The following is a 22980-nucleotide window of genomic DNA, read 5'->3' as shown; positions in this document are numbered from 1 at the left end:
GGCTGGCGGCTCTGGCGGCTCCCGACTGGCTGGCGGCTCTGGCGGCTCTGGCGGCTCCTGAATGGCTGGCGGCTCTGGCGGCTCCTGACTGGCTGGCGGCTCTGGCGGCTCTTGACTGGCTGGCGGCTCTGGCGGCTCCCAACTGGCTGGCGGCTCTGGCGGCTCTGGCGGCTCCTGACTGGCTGGCGGCTCTGGCGGCTCCTGACTGACGGACGGCTCTAGCGGCACCTGACTGACGGACGGCTCAGATGGCGCTGGGCAGACGGATGGCTCAGATGGCGCTGGGTAGATGGACGGCTCAGATGGCGCTGGGCAGACGAGCAGTGCAGGCGGCGTTGGGCAGACGGCCGACTCTGACCTGCTGAGGCGCACAGTAGGCCTGGTGCGTGGTGTCGGAACTGGTGGTACCGGACTGGAGACACGGACCTCAAGGCTAGTGCGGGGAGCAGGAACAGGGCACACTGGACTCTCAAAGCGCACTATAGGCCTGGTGCGTGGTACCGGCACTGGTGGTACCGGGCTGAGGGCACGCACCTCAGGGCGAGTGCGGGGAGAAGGAACAGTGTGTACAGGGCTCTGGAGACGCACAGGAGGCTTGATGCGTGGTGCCGGAACTGGAGGTACTGGGTTGGAGACACGCACCATAGGGAGAGTGCGTGGAGGAGGAACAGGCCTCTGGAGATGCACTGGAAGCCTGGTGCGTGGTGTAGGCACTGGTGATTCTGGGCTGGGGCCACGCACCATAAGGCGAATGCGGGGTGCTGGAACTGGAGGTACTGGGCTGGGGTGGGAAGGTGGCGCCGGATATACCGGACCGTGCAGGCGTACTGGCTCCCTTGAGCACCGAGCCTGCCCAACCTTACCTGGTTGAATGCTCCCCGTAGCCCGTCCAGTGCGGGGAGGTGGAATAACCCGCACTGGGCTGTGTTGGTGAACCGGGGACACCATGCGTAAGGTTGGTGCCATGTACACCGGCCCGAGGAGACGTACTGGAGGCCAGATATGTAGAGCCGGCCAGATATGTAGAGCCGGCTTCATGGCAGTTTTGACTGGGCTGAGTACAGTTCCCGCTCAGCCCAGTCAAAACTGTTCGCTGCTCTGGCACCCCAATGGTGGAACAAACTCCCTCACGACGCCAGGACAGCGGAGTCAATCACCACCTTCCGGAGACACCTGAAACCCCACCTCTTTAAGGAATACCTAGGATAGGATAAAGCAATCCTTCTGAACCCCCCCCCCCCCTTAAAAGATTTGGATGCACTATTGTAAAGTGGCTGTTCCACTGGATGTCATAAGGTGAATGCACCAATTTGTAAGTCGCTCTGGATAAGAGCGTCTGCTAAATGACTTAAATGTAAATGTAAATGTAATGGCACTTGGCTCAATCTAGCCCGGCCAGTGCGGGGAGGTGGAATAACCCGCACCGGGCTATGCACACGTACAGGAGACACCGTGCGCTCTTCCGCATACCACGGTGTCTGTCCGTACTACCGCTCTCCACGGTAAGCATGGGAAGTGGGCGCAGGTCTCCTACCTGACTTCGCCACACTATCCTTTAGCCCCCCCCCAATAAATTTTTGGGGTTTCTTCAAGGGCTTCTTACCACGTCGTCGTGCTAACCTCATTCGCCGGTATCCCTCTGCACATAGCTCCATCGAATCCCAGGCGGGCTCCGGCACTCTCCCTGGGTCAACCGACCACCTGTCTATTTCCTCCCAAGTGGTGTAACCCAGATCCGGCTCCTGCTGCCGAGCTAGCTCCTCGAAACGCAGCCTCTCTGTTTTTGCTGCCTCCAGCTCTGCTTTGGGGCGGTGATACTCCTCTGGCTCTGCCCAGGGTCCTTTTCCATCCAGCTCGTCCTCCCATGTCCATTTCTCCTGGTCCCGCTGCTGCTGCTGCTGCCGCTGCTGCCCGTTGCTACGCTGCTTGGTCCGAGTTTGGTGGGTGGTTCTGTAACGGCTTTCTTCCTGGGATGAAGGAGAGGACCAAAATGCAGCGCAGTTAGTGTTCAACATGTTTAACATAACGATAAACGATGAACATTAACAAATAACAAAATAACAAACGTGAAAGCCGAGACAGTCCTATCTGGTGCAGAACACAAACACAGAGACAGACGAACTAGACACACAACATAGAATTCAGCTCCAGCTCAGCTCCTGACCAACACTAAACAAGCAAAACACATAAGAACTCTGGTCAGGACGTTACAATATTTTATATATGAATGCTTCCGCTTAGTGTTTGAGATCAATTGATACCATTTACCATGGAGCATTGAGATTTTATTTAAACTGCAAAACCCTTACGCACCATGGTACTTTATATATCAGGGTTTGCTGGTCTTCTCTAGTCACTCGTAGGCTCAGTCACTGATATACTTTTATTTCCAAAGCCATTTTGGGTTTACTACCATTTTATTTGGGCATTTTTATTGTTCAGAAATGTGGTGGCTACTCTCTTCGTTAGCAGGAGTTCATCCTGCTAACTCTTCCAAATGTCCGAACTGAATTTGGTAAAAGGGCTTTAATGTACTCTGCGCCATCGGCTTGGAACGCCTTACAAAATACTTTTAAACTGGAAGAATTTGTCCCAATTTGTGTTTTTAAATCACTGTTGAAGGATTTTGAGACTGATTCCCTGACCTGTCAATGTTTTTAATTTGCTGTTTTATGACTTTGTTATACTCTTGTGAATTCTATGGTTTTAACTAGATTACTTGTAGTTTTTCATGTTGTCTGTCTGTAATTGTGTAATGACTTGGTGCTGCGTATCTTGGCCAGGACGCTCTTGAAAAAAAGAGATTTCAAATCTCAATGAGCCCTTCCTAGTTAAATAAAGGTAAAATTTATTTTAAAAAATGTTGGATGTGCGTAAAACCCCCTCCATATAGGCTATATCCCCATATGCCAATCATGGAATGAGAGGTGAGCTAAGTGCATTAGCCAAGTATCCTCATCACCGTTTCCAAAGAGCGCCTCTTGTAGGCAGCAGGTAGTTGGTAGCGTATCAGTTAGAGAGGTGAGCCAGCATAAAGTTCAAATCCCGAATCAGACGTTGAAAAAAATCTGTTGGGAAGTGAGCTGGCAACAAGAGGGTTGCTGGTATCAAATCCTAGATGCTATTGCCTGCCGTTGTGCCCTTGAGCAAGGCACTTAACCCCACACAACAACAGCTTGCCCTGTTTGGCAGCCCCTGCACCTCTCCAAAAATACTTGAATGTGTCTTTTGGAGGGGTTAAAAGTGGAAGTCAAATGTTTATTTGACCTTGTGTGCTATTGACCAACACAGTGATCATAATCGGAATCTTGTCTGGAAACCAAAGACGCGCTCCTCCAAACATATTCAAATGATTCAGTCCTAGGCTAAACTATATGGCTTATTGAGAATGAGCCTCACACATACAATTTACGGGAGCCTAGTATTTTTTATTTGAGGAGGTGCGATACATGCAGTATTAAGCCATGAAATGTGTTGATTGGCCAGTGAGTGGCCAGGCCTTCGCCACACCTACAATTGTATTTATTCATCGATCCCAGCCCTTTCATGCCACTGCCAGCTATTGAGCTCCTAATTCCTAAAAAAAGTCTGATACTCCCCTGGACCTATAGCATTACAGCCAACGGTAAGATTTACCATTGTTTCAAAACAAAGCCCTCTGTCTCAGTGACAGAAGAATGAGTTTGTAATGGGCTGTATTGATTTTTATTTTCTACCTATGTCTCTGTTTCCCTCCAACCCGCCAAGATGAATACCAGGGGTGATTAAGGAGAAAGGTTTCTCCTCTGCTGGTACAAACAGCAGGATGACAGAAGTAAATGTGGTCAGGGAGTTATGGCTGTTCCCTGCACAGCCACTGAGCAAACAGGAAAGTAATTGGCTTCGATTAGGCTGAAGCCGGTGTAACATATTTCATTAGGGAGACAGGAAGAAAGAACGAGGGAGAGTGAGAGAAGAGAGGCAGAGTGTATTTTAGTTGTGTCTTCTCTCTCCATTACCTGATTGTGGTGTGCATGTAGGCACAGACATAAATACACGCACGCACACATAAACACCACAAACCCAAACGCATAAACACACACACCCTAGTTAGGCTCAACTTATTAATGAGAATGTGTTTACTTGCAGGTCCCTCTAAACACATTCTGAGCCAACACTGAGGTGCTTACAAGTTAGAGCTGATACAGCATCAGGGTAATGTGAGAGAGAAAGTGTATGTGTATGTGTGTGAAGATATTTTTGTCATTGCATATTGTCATTTAGGACATGTGTTGTGTAATAGGAGTTGGTGGGTGGATTCCAACTTCCGCAGCACCACGCTCACTGAAGTTACGTTCACCGTCGTCAGAGAAAGTAGGTGGAATACCTCCTCTTAAAACCTCAGTGTGTGATATCAGGGGCACACAGCTGTTCTGATGAAACAGAGAGAGACCTCCTCCTGGAGTTCTTCCTAAAATTCCTGTTGTGTTTTCAGTATCAGGTAAAGTTCTACGTCTATAGTCATCAACAGGAGTGTAGGGAAGAACAGGTCTGAAGACAGTGGAGCAAAATGCCTCAAGATGAAAACATAATATTCAATATCTGTCAATCTGAGTAAATATTAGGACTTCAATCCACATACTTGTACATTTGTGGGCAATACCCTTCAATCTGGATAACAAGAACAAACAAATTATAAGGCTAGAGAATTTGTTCGACCAATAATACCAACACAGTCAACACCAAAGCATGTCAGAGAGTAAGCATGGAGAACCAATTCCCGAAAGAAAACCAGACTCCTCGACTGACACTGACGATGTATGCTTTTCACCACCTGGAATGGTAAGTGTAGAAACCGACTTGCTAAAGTCGATAAATAATACATTGTGAATACTTGAACTAGTCAGTAATGATATAAAGGAGTTGAAGGCGAGCCTCGAGATGAGTGATGAAAAAGCTGCGACAACGGAGAAACAAACAGGCTAAAAGGTACAGTCAATACTATTGAAATGGACGTTAAAGAAGTTAAAAAAGAGAACATGTTTCTGAGCAAAGCCTTACTTGAAATATAGACTAGATCTATGCGAGATAATCTGGTACTTACTGGTATTAATTACAGAGAATCAGGGTGAAGATCCAGAGTGTGGTGAAAGATATCCTGGTTAAAGCGCTACAGATACCGTCCAAAAAATCAAGCTCGAAGGTGTAGATCGTTTCGGCAGAAAGGATATCGATATGAATGCCCAATCATTGCCATATTTCCATTTTTTTTTCAATTAAAATTTTTCTTAAGTTTTCTTGTTTTTCAATTAACCAACCCAACACATTCCACATTCACAGATGTGACAGACTTAAAAAATTGAAAATATTAATAATTATTATTTTAAAAATTATTTAAAAAAATAAGTTATATATATATATATATACACACATACACACATATATATATATATATACACATATATATATATATATATATATACATACACACATATATATATATACATACAGTGGGGCAAAAAAGTATTTAGTCAGCCACCAATTGTCACGTTCCTGACCTGTTTTCTGTTGTTTTGTATGTGTGTGATGGTCAGGGCGTGAGTTTTGGGTGGGCAGTCTATGTTTTCTGTTTCTATGTTGGTTTTGGGTTGCCTGGTATGGCTCTTAATTAGAGGCAGGTGTTTTGCGTTTTGCTCTAATTGAGAGTCATATTAAGGTAGGGTGTTCTCACTGTTTGTTTGTGGGTGATTGTCTTCCGTGTCAGTGTATGTGCGCACCATACGGGACTGTTTCATTGTCGTTAGGTATTTGTAGTCTGTTCCTGTTCGTGCGTTCTTCACGTTGTATGTAAGTTCGTGTCCAGGTCTGTTTACTTCGTTTTGTTGTTTTGTAAAGTATCAAGTGTTCTTCGTGTGTTTAGTTTCGTCTTGTTTATTAAAATTCATTATGTATTCACAACCGCTGCATTTTGGTCTTTCGATCCTTCTCTCCTCTCCTCGTTTGAGGAGGAGGATTACGACACCCGTTACAGAATCACCCACCAAACCCAGATCAAGCAGCGGGTTAACGGACAGCAACGACAGCAGCAGTGGGAAAAGGAGGATTGGACATGGGAAGAGATCCTGGATGGTAAAGGACCCTGGGCAGAGCCAGTGGAGTGTCACCGCCCCAAAGCGGAGCTGGAGGCATCGAAAGCGGAGAGGCGACGTTATGAGGAGGCAGCACGGAAGCAAGGCTGGAAGCCCGCAAGTACTACCCAAAAATTTCTTGGGGGGAGGCTAAGAGGTAGTGGGCCGAGGGCAGGTAGGAGACCTGCGCCCACTTCCCAGGCTAACCGTGGAGAGCGGGAGTACGGGCGGACACCATGTTACGTAGTAGAGCGCACGGTGTCTCCTGTACGGGTGCATAGCCCAGTGCGGGTTATTCCACCTCCCCGCACTGGTAGGGCTAGATTGGGCATTGAGCCAAATGTCATGAGGCCGGCCCTACATATCTGGCCACCAGTACGTCTCCTTGGGCCGGCTTACATGGCACCAGCCTTACGCATGGTGTCCCCGGTTCGCCAACACAGCCCAGTGCGGGTTATTCCACCTCCCCGCACTGGACGGGCTACGGGGAGCATGCAACCAGGTAAGGTTGGGCAGGCTCAGTGCTCAAGGGAGCCAGTACGCCTACACGGTCCGGTATTTCCGGCGCTACCTCCTCGCCCCAGCCCAGTACCACCAGTGCCTACACCACGCACCAGGTTTCCAGTGCGTTTTAAGAGCCCTGTTCCTCCTCCACGCACTCTCCCTACGGTGCGTGTCTCCAGCCCAGTGCCTCCAGTTCCGGCACCACGCACTAAGCCATCTGTGCGTCTCCAGAGCCCTGTACGCACTGTTCCTTCTCCCCGCACTCGCCCTGAGGTGCGTGCCCTCAGCCCGGTACCTCCAGTTCCGGTACCACGCACCAGGCCTATAGTGCGCTTCGAGAAGTCAGTGTGTCCTGTCCCTGCTCCCCGCACTAGCCTTGAAGTGCGTGCCGTCATCCCGGTACCTCCAGTTCCGGCACCACGCACCAGGCCTACTGTGCGCCTCAGCAGGGCAGAGTCGGCCGTCTGCCCAACGCCTTCTGCACTGCCTGTCTGCCCAGCTCCGTCTGAGCCATCTGTCTGCCCAGCGCCGTCTGAGCCATCTGTCTGCCCAGCGCCGTCTGAGCCATCTGTCTGCCCAGCGCCGTCTGAGCCATCTGTCTGCCCAGCGCCGTCTGAGCCATCTGTCTGCCCAGCGCCGTCTGAGCCATCTGTCTGCCCAGCGCCGTCTGAGCCATCTGTCTGCCCAGCGCCGTCTGAGCCATCTGTCTGCCCAGCGCCGTCTGAGCCATCCGTCTGCACAGCGCCTTCTGAGCCGTCCGTCTGCCACAAGCCATTAGAGCCGTCCGTTAGCCAGGAGCCGCCAGAGCCGCCAGCCAGTCAGGAGCTGCCAGAGCCGCCAGCCAGTCAGGAGCCGCCAGAGCCGCCAGCCAGTCAGGAGCCGCCAGAGCCGCCAGCCAGTCAGGAGCCGCCAGAGCCGCCAGCCAGTCAGGAGCTGCCAGAGACGCCAGCCAGTCAGGAGCTGCCAGAGACGCCAGCCAGTCAGGAGCTGTCAGAGCTGCCCTTCAGTCATGAGCTGCCCTTCAGTCATGAGCTGCCCTTCAGTCATGAGCTGCCCTCCAGTCATGAGCTGCCCTTCAGTCATGAGCTGCCCTACAGTCATGAGCTGCCTTACAGTCATAAGCTGCCTTACAGTCATGAGCTGCCTTACAGTCATGAGCTGCCCTACAGTCATGAGCTGCCCTACAGTCATGAGCTGCCCTACATTCATGAGCTGCCCTACAGTCATGAGCTGCCCTACAGTCATGAGCTGCACTACAGTCATGAGCTGCCCTACAGTCATGAGCTGCCACCCAGTCCGGGCCTGCCAGAGTCCCTCAGCCCGGACCTGCCAGAGTCCCTCAGCCCGGACCTGCCAGAGTCCCTCAGCCCGGACCTGCCAGAGTCCCTCAGCCCGGACCTGCCAGAGTCCCTCAGCCCGGACCTGCCAGAGTCCCTCAGCCCGGACCTGCCGCCCCTTATCCCGGTGCTGCCCCTTATCCCGGTGCTGCCCCTTATCCCGGTGCTGCCCCTTCATTTAGGTGGTTTTAGTTGGAGGGTGGTCATTGGGAGGGGGATACAGAAGCGGGGAGTGACTATGGTGGTGTGGGGACAGCGTCCGGAGCCTGAGCCACCACCGTGGTCAGATGCCCACCCAGACCCTCCTCTGGACTTTGTGCTGGTGCGCCCGGCGTTCGCACCTTGAGGGTGGGGGGGGTTCTGTCACGTTCCTGACCTGTTTTCTGTTGTTTTGTATGTGTGTGATGGTCAGGGCGTGAGTTTTGGGTGGGCAGTCTATGTTTGCTGTTTCTATGTTGGTTTTGGGTTGCCTGGTATGGCTCTTAATTAGAGGCAGGTGTTTTGCGTTTTCCTCTAATTGAGAGTCATATTAAAGTAGGGTGTTCTCACTGTTTGTTTGTGGGTGATTGTCTTCCGTGTCAGTGTATGTGCGCACCATACGGGACTGTTTCATTGTCGTTAGGTATTTGTATTCTGTTCCTGTTCGTGCGTTCTTCACGTTGTATGTACGTTCGTGTCCAGGTCTGTTTACTTCGTTTTGTAAAGTATCAAGTGTTCTTCGTGTGTTTAGTTTCGTCTTGTTTATTAAAATTCATTATGTATTCACAACCCGCTGCATTTTGGTCTTTCGATCCTTCTCTCCTCTCCTCGTTTTGAGGAGGAGGATTACGACACCCGTTACACCAATTGTGCAAGTTCTCCCACTTAAAAAGATGAGAGAGGCCTGTTTTCATCATAAGTACACTTCAACTATGACAGACAAAATGAGAAAAAAAAATACAGAAAATCACATTTTAATGATTTTTAATGAAATTATTTGCAGATTATGGTGGAAAATAAGTATACCATTCAAGATAGGTAATGTTATAAAATAATTAGTGTTCAATTTTCTATTTACATCATTTATACAGTGCATTAGCAAAGAATTCAGACCCCTTGAAGTTTTCCACATTTTTCCCCCTCATCAATCTAGACACACCCCATAATGAGAAAGCAAACATTTATTAAAATTAAAAAACAGAAATATGACATTTACATAAGTATTCAGACCCTTTCCTCAATACTTTGTTTTTATTATTTTATTTAACTAGGCAAGTCAGTTAAGAACAAATTCTTATTTACAATTACATCCTAGGAATACTGGGTTAACTGCCTTGTTCAGGGGCAGAACAACAGATTTTTACCTTGTCAGCTCAGGGATTCGATCTAGCAATGTTCTGGTTACTAGTCCAACGCTCTAACCACTAGGCTACCTGTGTTTGGAGAGTTTCTCCCATTCTTCTCTGCAGATCCTCTCAAGCTCTGTCAGGTTGGATGGCGAGATTCCCTGCACAGCTATTTTCAGGTCTCTCCAGAGATGTTTGATCGGGTTCAATTCCGGGCTCTGGCTGGGCCACTCAAAGACTCAGAGACTTGTCCCGAAGCCACTCCTGCGTTGTCTTGGCTGTGTGCTTAGGGTTATTGTCCGGTTGGAAGGTGAACCTTCGCCCCCAGTCTAAGGTGCTGAGCACTCTGGGGCAGGTTTTCATCAAGGATTTCTTTGTACTTTGCTTTGTTCATTTTCCCTCGATCCTGACTAGTCTCCCAGTCCCTGCCGCTGAAAAACACCTTATATGTGACCGAATGCTTTGATTTGGTCTGTAGCAACATTTGAAATTGTGTTTTTTTTTACATTGGATAAAAGTCTCAGAGCTAGAGACTCAGAGCTAGAAAATGGCATATCATATGCTGCAGTGAGGAACAATAGGAAAGTAATTCTGCTTTGAAAGTTGATTAACTTGTAACCCCACTTTTGAGAAAATGACCCTTGAATGTTTTGGTATACCTATTGGAGAGCAAAGAAACTGAAAAGGGGTGATGATATTAATTTACAATAATTTTGATCCGAATGTGTACATTACCCAAACAAATCCGCAAGGTAGATGGATTCTTTTAAATATGTTATTGGACCATTAACACATTTGGCTCATTAAACTATGTGGTCCAAATAATGATGATCTGCACTGAAAATATATAAAATAATTGATCAAGCCTACAAGCAATACAATACTCTGTTATTTTGGTTGGAGATTATAATATGGTCCAAGACCTCAATGGATCGTAAATGTAACGTTCGTCCTCCTCCTCATCTGAGGGGGAACAAGGATCGGACCAAAATGCAGCGTAGGTTGAATCCATCATAATTTTAATAACAATAACGAAGTCGAAAATACACTTGAACAAACTACAAAATAATAAACGACGTTAACAGACCTGGACATGAGAACACATAAAACAATGAACGCACGAACAGGATCAAATGAACAAACGAAACGAAACAGTACCGTGAGGTGAACAAACACAGTTACAGCAAACAATCACCCACAAACAAACAGTGTGAACAGCCTACCTTAATATGGTTCTCAATCAAAGGAAACGTAAAACACCTGCCCCTGATTGAGAACCATATCAGGCCAATTGAACATGAACCCAACATAGAAACACATAACATAGAATGCCCACCCAGCTCACGTCCTGACCAACTAAACAAAGACAAAACAAAGGAAATAAGGTCAGGAACGTGACCCCCCCCCCCCCCCCCCAAGGTGCGGACTCCGGCCGCAAAACCTTAACCTATAGGGGAGGGTTTGGGTGGGCATCTGTCCACGGTGGCGGCTCTGGCTCTGGACGTGGTCCCCACCCCACCATAGTCAATCCCCGCTTCCGTGTCCTCCTCCTAACGGCCACCCTCCATATAAACCCCACTGGATTAAGGGGCAGCACCGGGCTGAGGGGCAGCACCGGACTGAGGGGCAGCTCCGGACTGAGGGGCAGCTCCGGATTGAGGGGCAGCTCCGGACTGAGTGACGGCTCTGGCAGGTCATGGCTGGCTGACGGCTCTGGCAGGTCATGGTTGGCTGACGGCTCTGGCAGGTCATGGCTGGCTGACGGCACTGGCAGGTCATGGCTGGCTGACGGCACTGGCAGGTCATGGCTGGCTGACGGCACTGGCTGCTCCTGTCTGGCGGGTGGCTCTGGCTGCTCCTGTCTGGCGGGCGGCTCTGGCTGCTCCTGTCTGGCGGGCGGCTCTGGCTGCTCCTGGCTGGCGGGCGGCTCTGGCTGCTCCTGTCTGGCGGGCGGCTCTGGCTGCTCCTGTCTGGCGGGCGGCTCTGGCTGCTCCTGTCTGGCGGACGGCTCTAGCGGCTCCTGTCTGGCGGACGGCTCTAGCGGCTCCTGTCTGGCGGACGGCTCTAGCGGCTCCTGTCTGGCGGACGGCTCTAGCGGCTCCTGTCTGACGGGCGGCTCTGAAGGCTCAGGACAGACGAGCGGCTTTGAAGGCTCAGGACAGACGGGCGGCTTTGAAGGCTCAGGACAGACGGGCGGCTTTGAATGCTCAGGACAGACGGGCGGCTGTGAAGGCTCAGGACAGACGGGCAGTTCAGATGGCGCTGGGCAGACGGATAGCGCAGGCGGCACTGGGCAGATGGATAGTGCAGGCGGCACTGGCCAGACTGACAGTGCAGGCGGCACTGGGCAGACGGCAGACTCTGGCCGGCTGAGGCGCACAGTAGGCCTAGTACGTGATGCCGGAACTGGTGGTACCGGGCTAAGGACACGCACCCTAAGGCTAGTGCGGGGAGCAGCAACAGGGCGCACAGGGCTCTGGAGACGCACAGGAGGCTTGGTGCGTGGTGTAGGCACTGGTGGTAATGGGCTGGAGACACGCACCACAGGGCTAGTGCGTGGAGGAGGAACAGGGCTCTGGAGATGCACAGGAAGCCTGGTGCGTGGTGTTGGCAAGAGGTGGTACTGGGCTGGGGCGGGGAGGTGGCGCCGGATATACCGGACCGTGCAGGCGTACTGGCTCCCTTGAGCACCGAGCCTGCCCAACCTTACCTGGTTGAATGCTCCCCGTAGCCCGACCAGTGCGGGGAAGTGGAATAACCCGCACTGGGCTGTGTTGGCGAACCGGGGACACCATGCGTAAGGCTGGTGCCATGTATGCCGGCCCGAGGAGACGCACTGGAGACCAGACGCGTTGAGCCGGCTTCATGGCACCTGGCTCAATGCTCAATCTAGCCCGGCCAGTGAGGGGAGGTGGAATAACCCGCACCGGGCTAAGCACACGTACAGGAGACACCGTGCGCTTTACCGCATAACACGGTGTTTGCCCGTACTTTCGCTCTCCACGGTAATCTCGGGGAGTTGGCGTAGGTCTCCTACCTGACTTCGTCACACTCCCTTGTAGCCACCCCCCCAATACATTTTTGGGCTTGACTCACAGGCTTCCAGCCTCGCTTCCGTGCTGCCTCCTCATACCACCGCCTCTCGGCTTTAGCTGCCTCCAGCTCTTCACAAGGGCGGCGATATTCTCCAGGTTGTGCCCAGGGTCCATTACCGTCCAGAATTTCTTCCCATGTCCAGAAGTCCTGTGTCTGCTGCCGCTGCTGTCGCTGCTGCCCGTTACTACGCTGCGTGGTCCTTGGTTGGTGGGTGATTCTGTAACATTCGTCCTCCTCCTCGTCTGAGGAGGAACAAGGATCGGACCAAAATGCAGCGTAGGTTGAATCCATCATAATTTTAACCTCTAACGCCTCAGAAACCCGGATCCGGGAGCACCCCCATCAAAAAAGCTGACAAGCAAAGCCTAGCCTAAAGCCACAGGGACATCATATAATAAAATGTTCATGAAATCACAAGTCAAAGGCACCAAATGAAAGATACACATCTTGTGAATCAAGCCATCATTTCTGATTTTTAAAATGTTTTACAGGGAAGACACAATATGTAAATCTATTAGCTAACCACGTTAGCAAAAGACACCACTTCTTTACTCCACCATTTTTTACTCCATCAGTAGCTATCACAAATTCGACCAAATAAAGATATAAATAGCCACTAACCAAGAAACAACCTCATCAGATGACAGTCTGATAACATATTTATTGTATAGCATATGTTTTGTTAGAAAAGTGTGCATATTTCAGGTATAAATCAGAGTTTACCATTGCAGCCACCATCACAACTCTCACCAAAGCGACTAGAATAACTACAGAGACCATTGTGTATTAGCTAATTACTCATCATAAAACATTTCTTAAAAATACACAGCGTACAGCAGATGAAAGACACAGATCTTGTGAATCCAGCCAATATTTCAGATTTTCTAAGTGTTTTACAGCGAAAACACAATATAGCGTTATATTAGCTTACCACAATAGCAAACATCACAACAGCATTGATTCAAGGCAAAAATAGCGATAATGTATAAACCACCAAAATATATACATTTTTTCACTAACCTTCTCAGAATTCTTCAGATGACAGTCCTATAACATCATATTACACAATGCATATAGAGTTTGTTCGAAAATGTGCATATTTAGCAGCACAATTCGTGGTTATACAATGTGATTAGTGGCCAAAACTTCAAGAAATCTGTCCGGCGCCATCTTGGAGAGGCACCTATTCTAATCGAAAACTGTTCATAAACTTGACTAAAAAAATACAGGTTGGACAGCAATTGAAAGACAAATTAGTTCTTAATGCAATTGCTGGGTTACATTTTTAAAATTAACGTTACTTCAAGCATACAGCGTGCGCTAAAGCAAGACCGCACGGTCTCATGGCGGAATTATTATTTGACATTTTTCAACATAAATACGAATTAACAACATAAAGATTGCTTACTATTTGCCGAGCTTCCATCAGAATCTTGGGCAAGGTGTCCTTTCTCCAGAACAATCGTCTTTTGGTTGAAAGATGTCCTCTTCTCGTTGCTAAATAGCAGCTAACGACAGCCACCCACTGGAGAGGTGCCCAACTAGTGAAAGCGAGTCACAAAGAAATCCAGGAAAATCTCAATAAACTGATATAAACTGCTTTAATTCGGTTTAAATTAACTACCTTATGATGTCTTTAACACCTATAACGAATAAAAACATGACCGGAGATATAGAACTACTAAACGAAAGCGTTTGCAGGACGCCATTGTGATATCTTCTTACGCCAGATGCCCAGTTGAAAAGAATAGGTACTTCCGTTCCATGATGATTTATAGTGGCCCAGATTGCGCAATCCACTCCATTCAAATTCTCCCCGCTTACTGACATCTAGAGGAAGGCGTATGCAGTGCATGTAGCCCGATGGCTTACATGGGGACTTATAAACCGACATCAGAACAGGGACTTCGATTTCTGAAATCTCACTCCCTGACAGGAAATGTGCTGCAGAATGAGTTCCGTTTCACTCAGAGAAATAATTCAAACGGTTTTAGAAACTAGAGAGTGTTTTCTATCCAATAGTAATAATAATATGCATATTGTACGAGCAAGAATTGAGTACGAGGCTGTTTAATTTGGGAACGAATTATTGCAAAGTCGAAATGGCGTCCCCCTAGTGTCAAGAAGTTATTAATCTATAAGCAATATTAAAGATGAACCACCCCCACAAAAAAAGTATTTAACCAGGGCACAACTAAACTGCCTTGAGATAAACAGATCGATGCAGCTCAGATTGAGTAAAGCAGCACCAGCAGAAAGAACAATTCACTGTTACATCTCAGGTGGATGATAAGCAGGGAGGTCTCAAAGAGAGCGAGAGAGAGGCAGTGATAAACATGGAAAGAGACGGGTAGAAGTTGTGAGAATGGAGAGAGAGAGAGAGAGAGAGAGAGAGAGAGAGAGAGAGAGAGAGAGAGAGAGAGAGAGAGAGAGAGAGAGAGAGAGAGAGAGAGAGAGAGAGAGAGAGAGAGAGAGAGAGAGAGAGAGAGAGAGAGAGAGAGAGAGAGAGAGAGAGAGAGAGAGAGAGAGAGAGAGAGAGAGAGAGAGAGAGAGAGAGAGAGAGCTAAAGAAATACAGCAATAAAGAAGGAGAGGGAAGATCTGTGATATAATAGCATGCAGAGAATGAGAGCTAGAGTGTACTGTATGTGTGAAAGGTAATCAGAGTGTGCAGCAGAGACAGTTTGTTGATTGGGGTGCAGTCTTGCATAAGAGTGAATCCAAACCCTATCTCCAGTGTGTCAGCTCACTAGCACCACAACCAACAAACACACACATGCCACATTTATGCAAACACGCACACAAGCACACACCCACCCACACACAACACACACATGAACAAACACACAGGCCTGAGGTAGTCAGCCCCGGAGGGTGAGTGTTTGTAGTTGAACATACAGAGCGGCTCTTATCCTTTGGGCATGGTTGCCTTGGAGTGTGCTCAGATAGTCTGTATGTCAGCGGAGGACGGGTAGGGTGGCAAGCTGAGATTTGAGTGACAGGCAGAGAGATGGGACTTCAACAGGATATGACCCGCTGGAGCCCAAAATACCCTGGGGCTGCTGTCGCTACATCTTCTTAAACCTGACCAACCAAACACCCCTCTCTCTCTCTCTCTCTTTCTCTTTCTCTTTCTCTTTCTCTTCTAAACCTGAGCTGCATTTAATTTCAAACAGTTGCCCCCTCACCTTTGATCTATTCCCTCCCACATTGACTCCCCTTCACTGGTCTGATAATTTTGCAGGTGAAAGCAACATGGTGGAACGGACTGGAGGTGTTTTATACAGACAGACGAATATGGGGCACTAACAGGATATGACCCACTGGGGATCATAATCCTCAGAGCTCATGCTGGCTCTCCTATAACCTGACCACCCAAATACTAAGAGGAGAGAACATGGACTCTGCCAGAGTCAGTGGAGGGGAGGGAGATACTCACTGGGCACAGATGTCAATTCAACATCTATTCCACGTTGGTTCAACTTAATTTCATTAAAATGATGTGGAAACAACGTTGATTCAACCAGTGTGTGCCCAGTGGGTAGGATGTCTGAGTGGAACAGAAAGGTAGAGAAAGCATTGGTACAGTAGGTAGGACATTGGTTTGAAAAAGGATTGCATAAACTATACATAGATATGTAAGTATGTTATAGTCCCATTAATATTTGAGTTGTGCTGACCTAGATCTGATCTGGCCCACAGTGAGTTTGTGTCAGAGACATACATGATAACATACTCTGTGACATTCAAATAGTGTTTTACTGTACACTATCAGCACTTCTCTCCAATTAACATTCCTTATCCCTTTTAACTAATCATTAAGGGAAACATTCTTCTCTTCACAATTACTTTCTCATCACTAACCGACCCAGTTGGAAATGTAATTGTGTAATTCATTGCGTGCATTAGGCTATGGTCTGTAAGTGAATGGTGTCTCATGGAGAAGTATGAGTTGCTTTCCAGACCAGAAGAAGTACCTATAAGGTAGTCAATAAGGACTGGAATTATCTCTCTTTTTCATTTACCTTCCTTCCTCTTACACGCACGCACCCACACACACCCACACCCACACCCACACCCACACCCACACCCACACCCACACCCACACCCACACCCACACCCACACCCACACCCACACCCACACCCACACCCACACCCACACACACACACACACACACACACACACACACACACACACACACACACACACACACACACACACCACTATCACTATGGTATACCCAGAAGCCAGTTAGATGTAGAAATCAATAGAAACACAGTAAAACAGGGTGATTGTATTGAGCTGTATGTTCAACAGTGCTGATTAATCTGTTAAACTGGACGAGGGCTCCTGTCCTCACTCACTTTCTCGCTCGATGGGCTTCCATAAAGAATTTACCTGACCTCCTCCAGGCTTGGCAGGGGGAAGAGTAGAGTTTTGGTGACATGACATAATAACCATGTATATAACCATCTGTAGCTGATGAACACAACACCCATACTGTGTTGGATTGTGACTGGTGGGATTTTATTGCTTCAATCAGGTTTTGAATCTAACATGAAATTTTATCTCCACCTCTGTTTGTCACCCCCCTCTCTCTCATTCTCTCCCCTCTTTATTTTATACCCCCGCCACTCTATCTCTCTCTTTCTTATCCTCTCTCCTCCTCCCTCCAGAGGTGGACTCGCTGCGTATCCTGCTCTACTCGGTAATCTTCCTCCTCAGTGTGTTTGGCAACCTGCTAATCATTGTGGTCCTGACGGTCAACAAGCGCATGAGGACGGTCACCAACTCCTTCCTGCTGTCCCTGGCGGTCAGCGACCTGATGATGGCCATCTTCTGCATGCCCTTCACCCTCATCCCCAACCTCCTGGAGGACTTCATCTTCGGGCCCGCCATGTGCAAGATAGTGGTTTACCTCATGGGTAAGAATGGGGAACGGGAAATGTTGAGGGTGGGTATGGGAGATATCGAGGCTGGAGAAAATATTGAGTTATTGAGAGAGAGAGAGGAGGTATGGGAAGAGAGAGTGATGGAGGTATGGAGAGAGAACAACAAGAGTGATACAGACAGGATGGATATCTGTCTAACTTTCTGTCCCACTCATTCAGTGCCTTGCTCAAACTCTCTCTGTTATGCTCTAAGTTCAAATCCAAAACCTAGGCTTACCCTCTTCATCAACCAGAGACTTCTCCAACCATATGACCATGAACTGTACCCCGGTTAGCATGAAAACGGAATGTGAAAGAAAGAAAGCAACGGTATGTCGTGGTAATTTCTTGTACTACTCAATAAAGAGAGAGAGAGAGAGCCAACCACACACAAGTCAGAGTTATATTATAAATTCCATCTTTAATAATATATAAGCTTCACCAAAGCCCTTTTTTGACTCTCAGATCAATTCAGTGTCTATAAATGAATTCTCTGAGAGTGCTTACAAAACAATTCTTAGTTTCATTTATAGCCAAGATACACCCCTCTCAACTTACAAAGAATCCTTTACCCGAAAGAGGAGTATCCCATAGCTAGACAGCATCAGCTATAAATCATCGTTCAGTTTGGTTTCCCAAAACAAGGTTTCAATCTCATTCTTGGTACTTCACTGTCTACCAACACATTACCTCATCCAATGGCATATACAGTGGGGAGAACAAGTATTTGATACACTGCCGATTTTGCAGGTTTTCCTACTTACAAAGCATGTAGAGGTCTGTAATTTTTATCATAGGTACACTTCAACTGTGAGAGACGGAATTTAACTTCTTATGGCTGCAGCCCGAGGCCGCCCACAATATGACAACAGCCAGCTCAAGTGCAGGGCGCGAAATTCAAAATATATATTTTTTAAATATTTAACTTTCACACATTAACAAGTCCAATACAACAAATGAAAGGTACACATCTTGTGAATCCAGCCAACATGTCCGATTTTTAAAATGTTTTACAGCGAAAACAGCACGTATATTTATGTTAGCTCACCACCAAATACAAAAAACGACAGACATTTTTCACAGCACAGGTAGCATGCACAAAGCCAACCTAACTAACCAAGAACCAACCAAACTAACCAACAAACAACTTCATCAGATGACAGTCTTATAACATGTTATACAATAAATCTATGTTTTGTTCGAAAAATGTGCATATTTCAGGTATAAATCATAGTTTACATTGCAGCTACAATCAGAAATTGCACCGAAAGCAGCCATAATAATTACAGACACCAACGTCAAATACCTAATTACTCATCATAAAACATTTCTGAAAAATACATAGTGTACAGCAAATGAAAGACAGGCATCTTGTGATTCAAGCCAATATTTCCGATTTATTAAGTGTTTTACAGCGAAAACACAATATAGCGTTATATTAGCTTACCACAATAGCCAGAAAGACAAGCCATTTCCCAGCAGTAAAAGTTAGCGATCGTAACAAACCAGTAAAAGATATATAATTTTTGACTAACCTTGATATTCTTCATCAGATGACAGTCCTATAACATCAGGTTATACATACACTTATGTTTTGTTCGAAAATGTGCATATTTAGAGCTGAAATCAGTGGTTATACATGTTGCTATCGTAGCTACTTTTTCCACAACGTCTAAACAGCAACGATATTTTTCTGACACTTTTTCTGACACACATATTCTGACCAAATAGCTATTCATAAACATAACTAAAAAATAGATGTTGTATAGAAAATGATAGATCCATTAGTTCTTAATGAAATCGCAGTGTTAGAATTCAAAAAAATAATAACTTCATTACGACATCCAGCTTCGGTATAGCTAGAGTACCCCAAAGTTGGGCGCCGGCGACTAGTTCACATGCACGACAGATATATGAAATAGCATCATAAAATATTTCTTACTTTTGCTGATCTTCCATCAGAATGTTGGACAAGGTGTCCTTTGTCAAGAACAATCGTTGTTTGGATTTAGAACGTCCATTTTCTCCCTCTCCACTTGGCTAGCGCACTAGCCAAGTGGCGCGAATCTCTCCATGTCAACAAATGGAAGAGAATGGAACACGGCAAAACTCCCGAAAAATGTTCAATAATCTGATGAAACTATATTGAAAAAACATACTTTACGATGATATGGTCACATGTATCAAATAAAATCAAAGCCGGAGATATTAGTCGCCTATAACGGCAGCTAAACAGAAGGCAAATCCAGGTCCCCCTTCGTGCTCTCCAGAAAACAGGAAATGGGCGGACACGTCATACAAAGAGCTTGTATTCCACTTCAGACCAAGATAAACACTAAATTTCTTCTCTCACCGCCTCTTGACATCCAGGGGAAGGTCTATGAAGTGCACGTATACTAATACGTATCATGCCCATTTATAGGCAGGAAGTAGAACAGAGCCTCGATTTCAGACTTTCCACTTCCTGGTCAGGAAGTTTGTGCCAAATGAGTTCTGTTTGACACACAGATATAATTCAAACGGTTTTAGAAACTAGAGAGTGTTTTCTATCCAATAGTAATAATAATATGCATATTGTACGAGCAAGAATTGAGTACGAGGCCGTTTGAAATGGGCACCTTTTATCTGGCTACTCAATACTGTCCCTGCAGCCCAAACAGGCTAAAACAAAAATCCAGAAAATCATATTTTATGATTTTTAAGTAGTTAATTTGCATTTTATTGCATGACATAAGTATTTGATACATCAGAAAAGCAGAACTTAATATTTGGTACAGAAACCTTTGTTTGCAATTACAGAGAACATACGTTTCCTGTAGTTCTTGACCAGGTTTGCACACACTGCAGCAGGGATTTTGGCCCACTCCTCCATACAGACCTTCTCCAGATCCTTCAGGTTTCGGGGCTGTCGCTGGGCATTACGGACTTTCAGCTCCCTCCAAAGTTTTTCTATTGGGTTCAGGTCTGGAGACTGGCTAGGCCACTCCAGGACCTTGAGATGCTTCTTACGGAGCCACTCCTTAGTTGCCCTGGCTGTGTGTTTCGGGTCGTTGTCATGCTGGAAGACCCAGCCACGACCCATCTTCAATGCTCTTACTGAGGGAAGGAGATTGTTGGCCAAGATCTTGCGATACATGGCCCCATCCATCCTCCCCTCAAAATTACAGACCTCTACATGCTTTGTAAGTAGGAAAACCAAAATCGGCAGTGTATCAAATACTTGTTCTCGCCACTGTATCAATTGTCAATCCTAGATACTCCCAAACCTGGACAACCTCACTGAAGACAGTGAGCATACCAGATCAAGATAAGGGCAACCTCAGAGGGGACATACAATGGTTCCAAACACTGCCTTACTCCTTCCCCCCATGAGAAAAGTAGGGAGTGACTGGCGTACAGACATTGTATGAGATAACTAACTGGTTCCCCATTAATAACGCCATCCCTTCACATGGTTTAGGAATAGTTACAGACACATTCCCATAAGAAATATAATGTTCCATTCTGTCCTCCTCCCCTTCTGATATTCTACATAGCACCACATGGTTTAACAGATACATTGACTTATGAAGACAAGCCTGACCTCTCCCCTCTCTGGGCCCCAAGTGACTAAGCCCTAGCTGAGAAGGGAAAATGCAACTGCCCACAGTATCTCGCAAGCATATGATAAAAATAACATCTTATCTATCTATGTGTAACGGTAATCCTCTTCCTCTTCATCCGAAGAGGAGGAGCATGGATTGAACCAAGGCGCAGCGTTTTGAAATGACATAATTTTAATTAAACAAGACGGGAAAAACACGAAACGAAACCACTTGAAATAATTAACAAAATAACAAAACAAATGTAGACAAACCTGAACATACGAACTTACATAAAACACGAAGAACGCACAACAGGAAAAAATGACTACATACAACGAAGAACGCACGAAACAGTCCCGTATGGTGCAACAAACACTAACACAGGAGACAGCCACCCACCACAAACAGTGTGAAAACACCTACCTTAATATGACTCTCAATTAGAGGAAACGCCAAACACCTGCCTCTAATTGAGAGCCATACCAGGCAACCCTTAAACAAACATAGAAACAGAAAACATAGACTGCCCACCCAAACTCACTTCCTGACCAACTAACACATACAAAACTAACAGAAACAGGTCAGGAACGTGACATAACCCCCCCCCCTAAGGTGCGCACCAGCACAAAGTTTAGGGGAGGGTCTGGGTGGGCATCTGACCACGGTGGTGGCTCAGGCTCTGGACGAGGTCCCCACCCCACCATAGTCAATCCCAGCTTTCGTCTCCCCCTACGAATGACCACCCTCATATTACACCCCCTAAATTTAAAAGGTAACCTTAAGATAAGGGGCAGCACCGGGACAAGGGGCAGCACCGGGATAAGGTAGCTCAGGACAGAGATATAGCTAAGGACAGAGAGGTAGGTCAGGATAGAGAGGTAGCTCAGGATAGAGGGGCAACTCCGGACTGAAGGGCAGCTCCGGACAGAGAGACAGCTCTGGACTGAGGGGCAGTTCTGGATAAATAGCCGCTCTGGGCTGAGGGACAGCTCATGACTGGCTGACGGCTCTGGACGCTCATGGCTGGCTGACCGCTCTGGACGCTCATGGCTGGCTGACGGCTCTGGACGCTCATGGCTGGCTGACGGCTCTGGACGCTCATGGCTGGCTGACGGCTCTGGACGCTCATGGCTGGCTGGCGGATCTGGCTGCACATGGCTGGCTGGCGGATCTGGCTGCACATGGCTGGCTGGCGGATCTGGCTGCACATGACTGGTTGGCGGCTCTGGCAGATCCTGTCTGGTTAGCGGCTCTGGCAGATCCTGTCTGGTTGGCGGCTCTGGCAGATCCTGTCTGGTTGGCGGCTCTGGCAGATCCTGTCTGACGAATGGCTCTAGCGGCTCCTGACTGACGAACGGCTCTGACGGCTCGGGACAGATGGGCGGCTCTAATGGCTCGGGGCAGACGGATGGCTCAGATGGCGCTGGGTAGACAGATGGCTCAGATGGCGCTGGGTAGACGGATGGCTCAGATGGCGCTGGGTAGACGGATGGCTCAGATGGCGCTGGGTAGACTGATGGCTCAGATGGCGCTTGGCAGACGGGCAGTTCAGGCATCGCTGTGCAGACGGCAGACTCTGGCCGGCTGAGACGCACTGTAGGCCTGGTGCGTGGTGCCGGAACTGGAGGCACCGGGCTAAGGACACGCACCTTCATGCTAGTGCGGGGAGCAGGGACAGGGCACACTGGATTCTCAAAGCGTACTATTTGCCTGGTGCGTGGTACCGGCACTGGTGGCACCGGACTGAGGGCACGCACATCAGGACGAGTACGGGGAGAAGGAACAGTGTGTACAGGGCTCTGGAGACGCACAGGTGGCTTAGTGCGTGGTGCCGGAACTGGAGGCACTGGACTGGAGACACGCACCATAGGAAGAGTGCGTGGAGGAGGAACAGGGCTCTGGCGATGCACTGGAAGCCTGGTGCGTGGTGTAGGCACTGGTGGTACTGGGCTGGGGCGAGGAGGTAGCGCCGGAAATACCGGACCGTGTAAGCGTACTGGCTCCCTTGAGCATTGAGCCTGCCCAACCTTACCTGGTTGAATGCTCCCCGTCGCCCGACCAGTGCGGGGAGGTGGAATAACCCGCACCGGGCTATG

General features: G+C 47.9%; 1 protein-coding gene across 2 annotated transcripts in view; it reads left to right on the top strand.

The window, feature by feature from the left end:
- LOC129816812 (cholecystokinin receptor-like) overlaps positions 1-22980 on the top strand; it is a 56158-nt gene that overhangs the window by 14569 nt on the left and 18609 nt on the right. For both annotated transcript variants that reach the window (XR_008753612.1, XM_055871722.1), the window contains exon 2: positions 17046-17294. Coding sequence is in view for 1 of the 2 variants with exons in the window: in XM_055871722.1 (XP_055727697.1) it covers positions 17046-17294 (249 nt within the window). In the remaining variant the exon portion in view is untranslated. The remainder of the gene's footprint in view (positions 1-17045; positions 17295-22980) is intronic.

Source organism: Salvelinus fontinalis, chromosome 19 (genome assembly GCF_029448725.1).
Source record: "Salvelinus fontinalis isolate EN_2023a chromosome 19, ASM2944872v1, whole genome shotgun sequence".
NCBI lineage: Eukaryota > Metazoa > Chordata > Actinopteri > Salmoniformes > Salmonidae > Salvelinus > Salvelinus fontinalis.
Note: the sequence above shows the minus strand (reverse complement) of the source record. Positions and strands in the feature narration are given on the sequence as shown.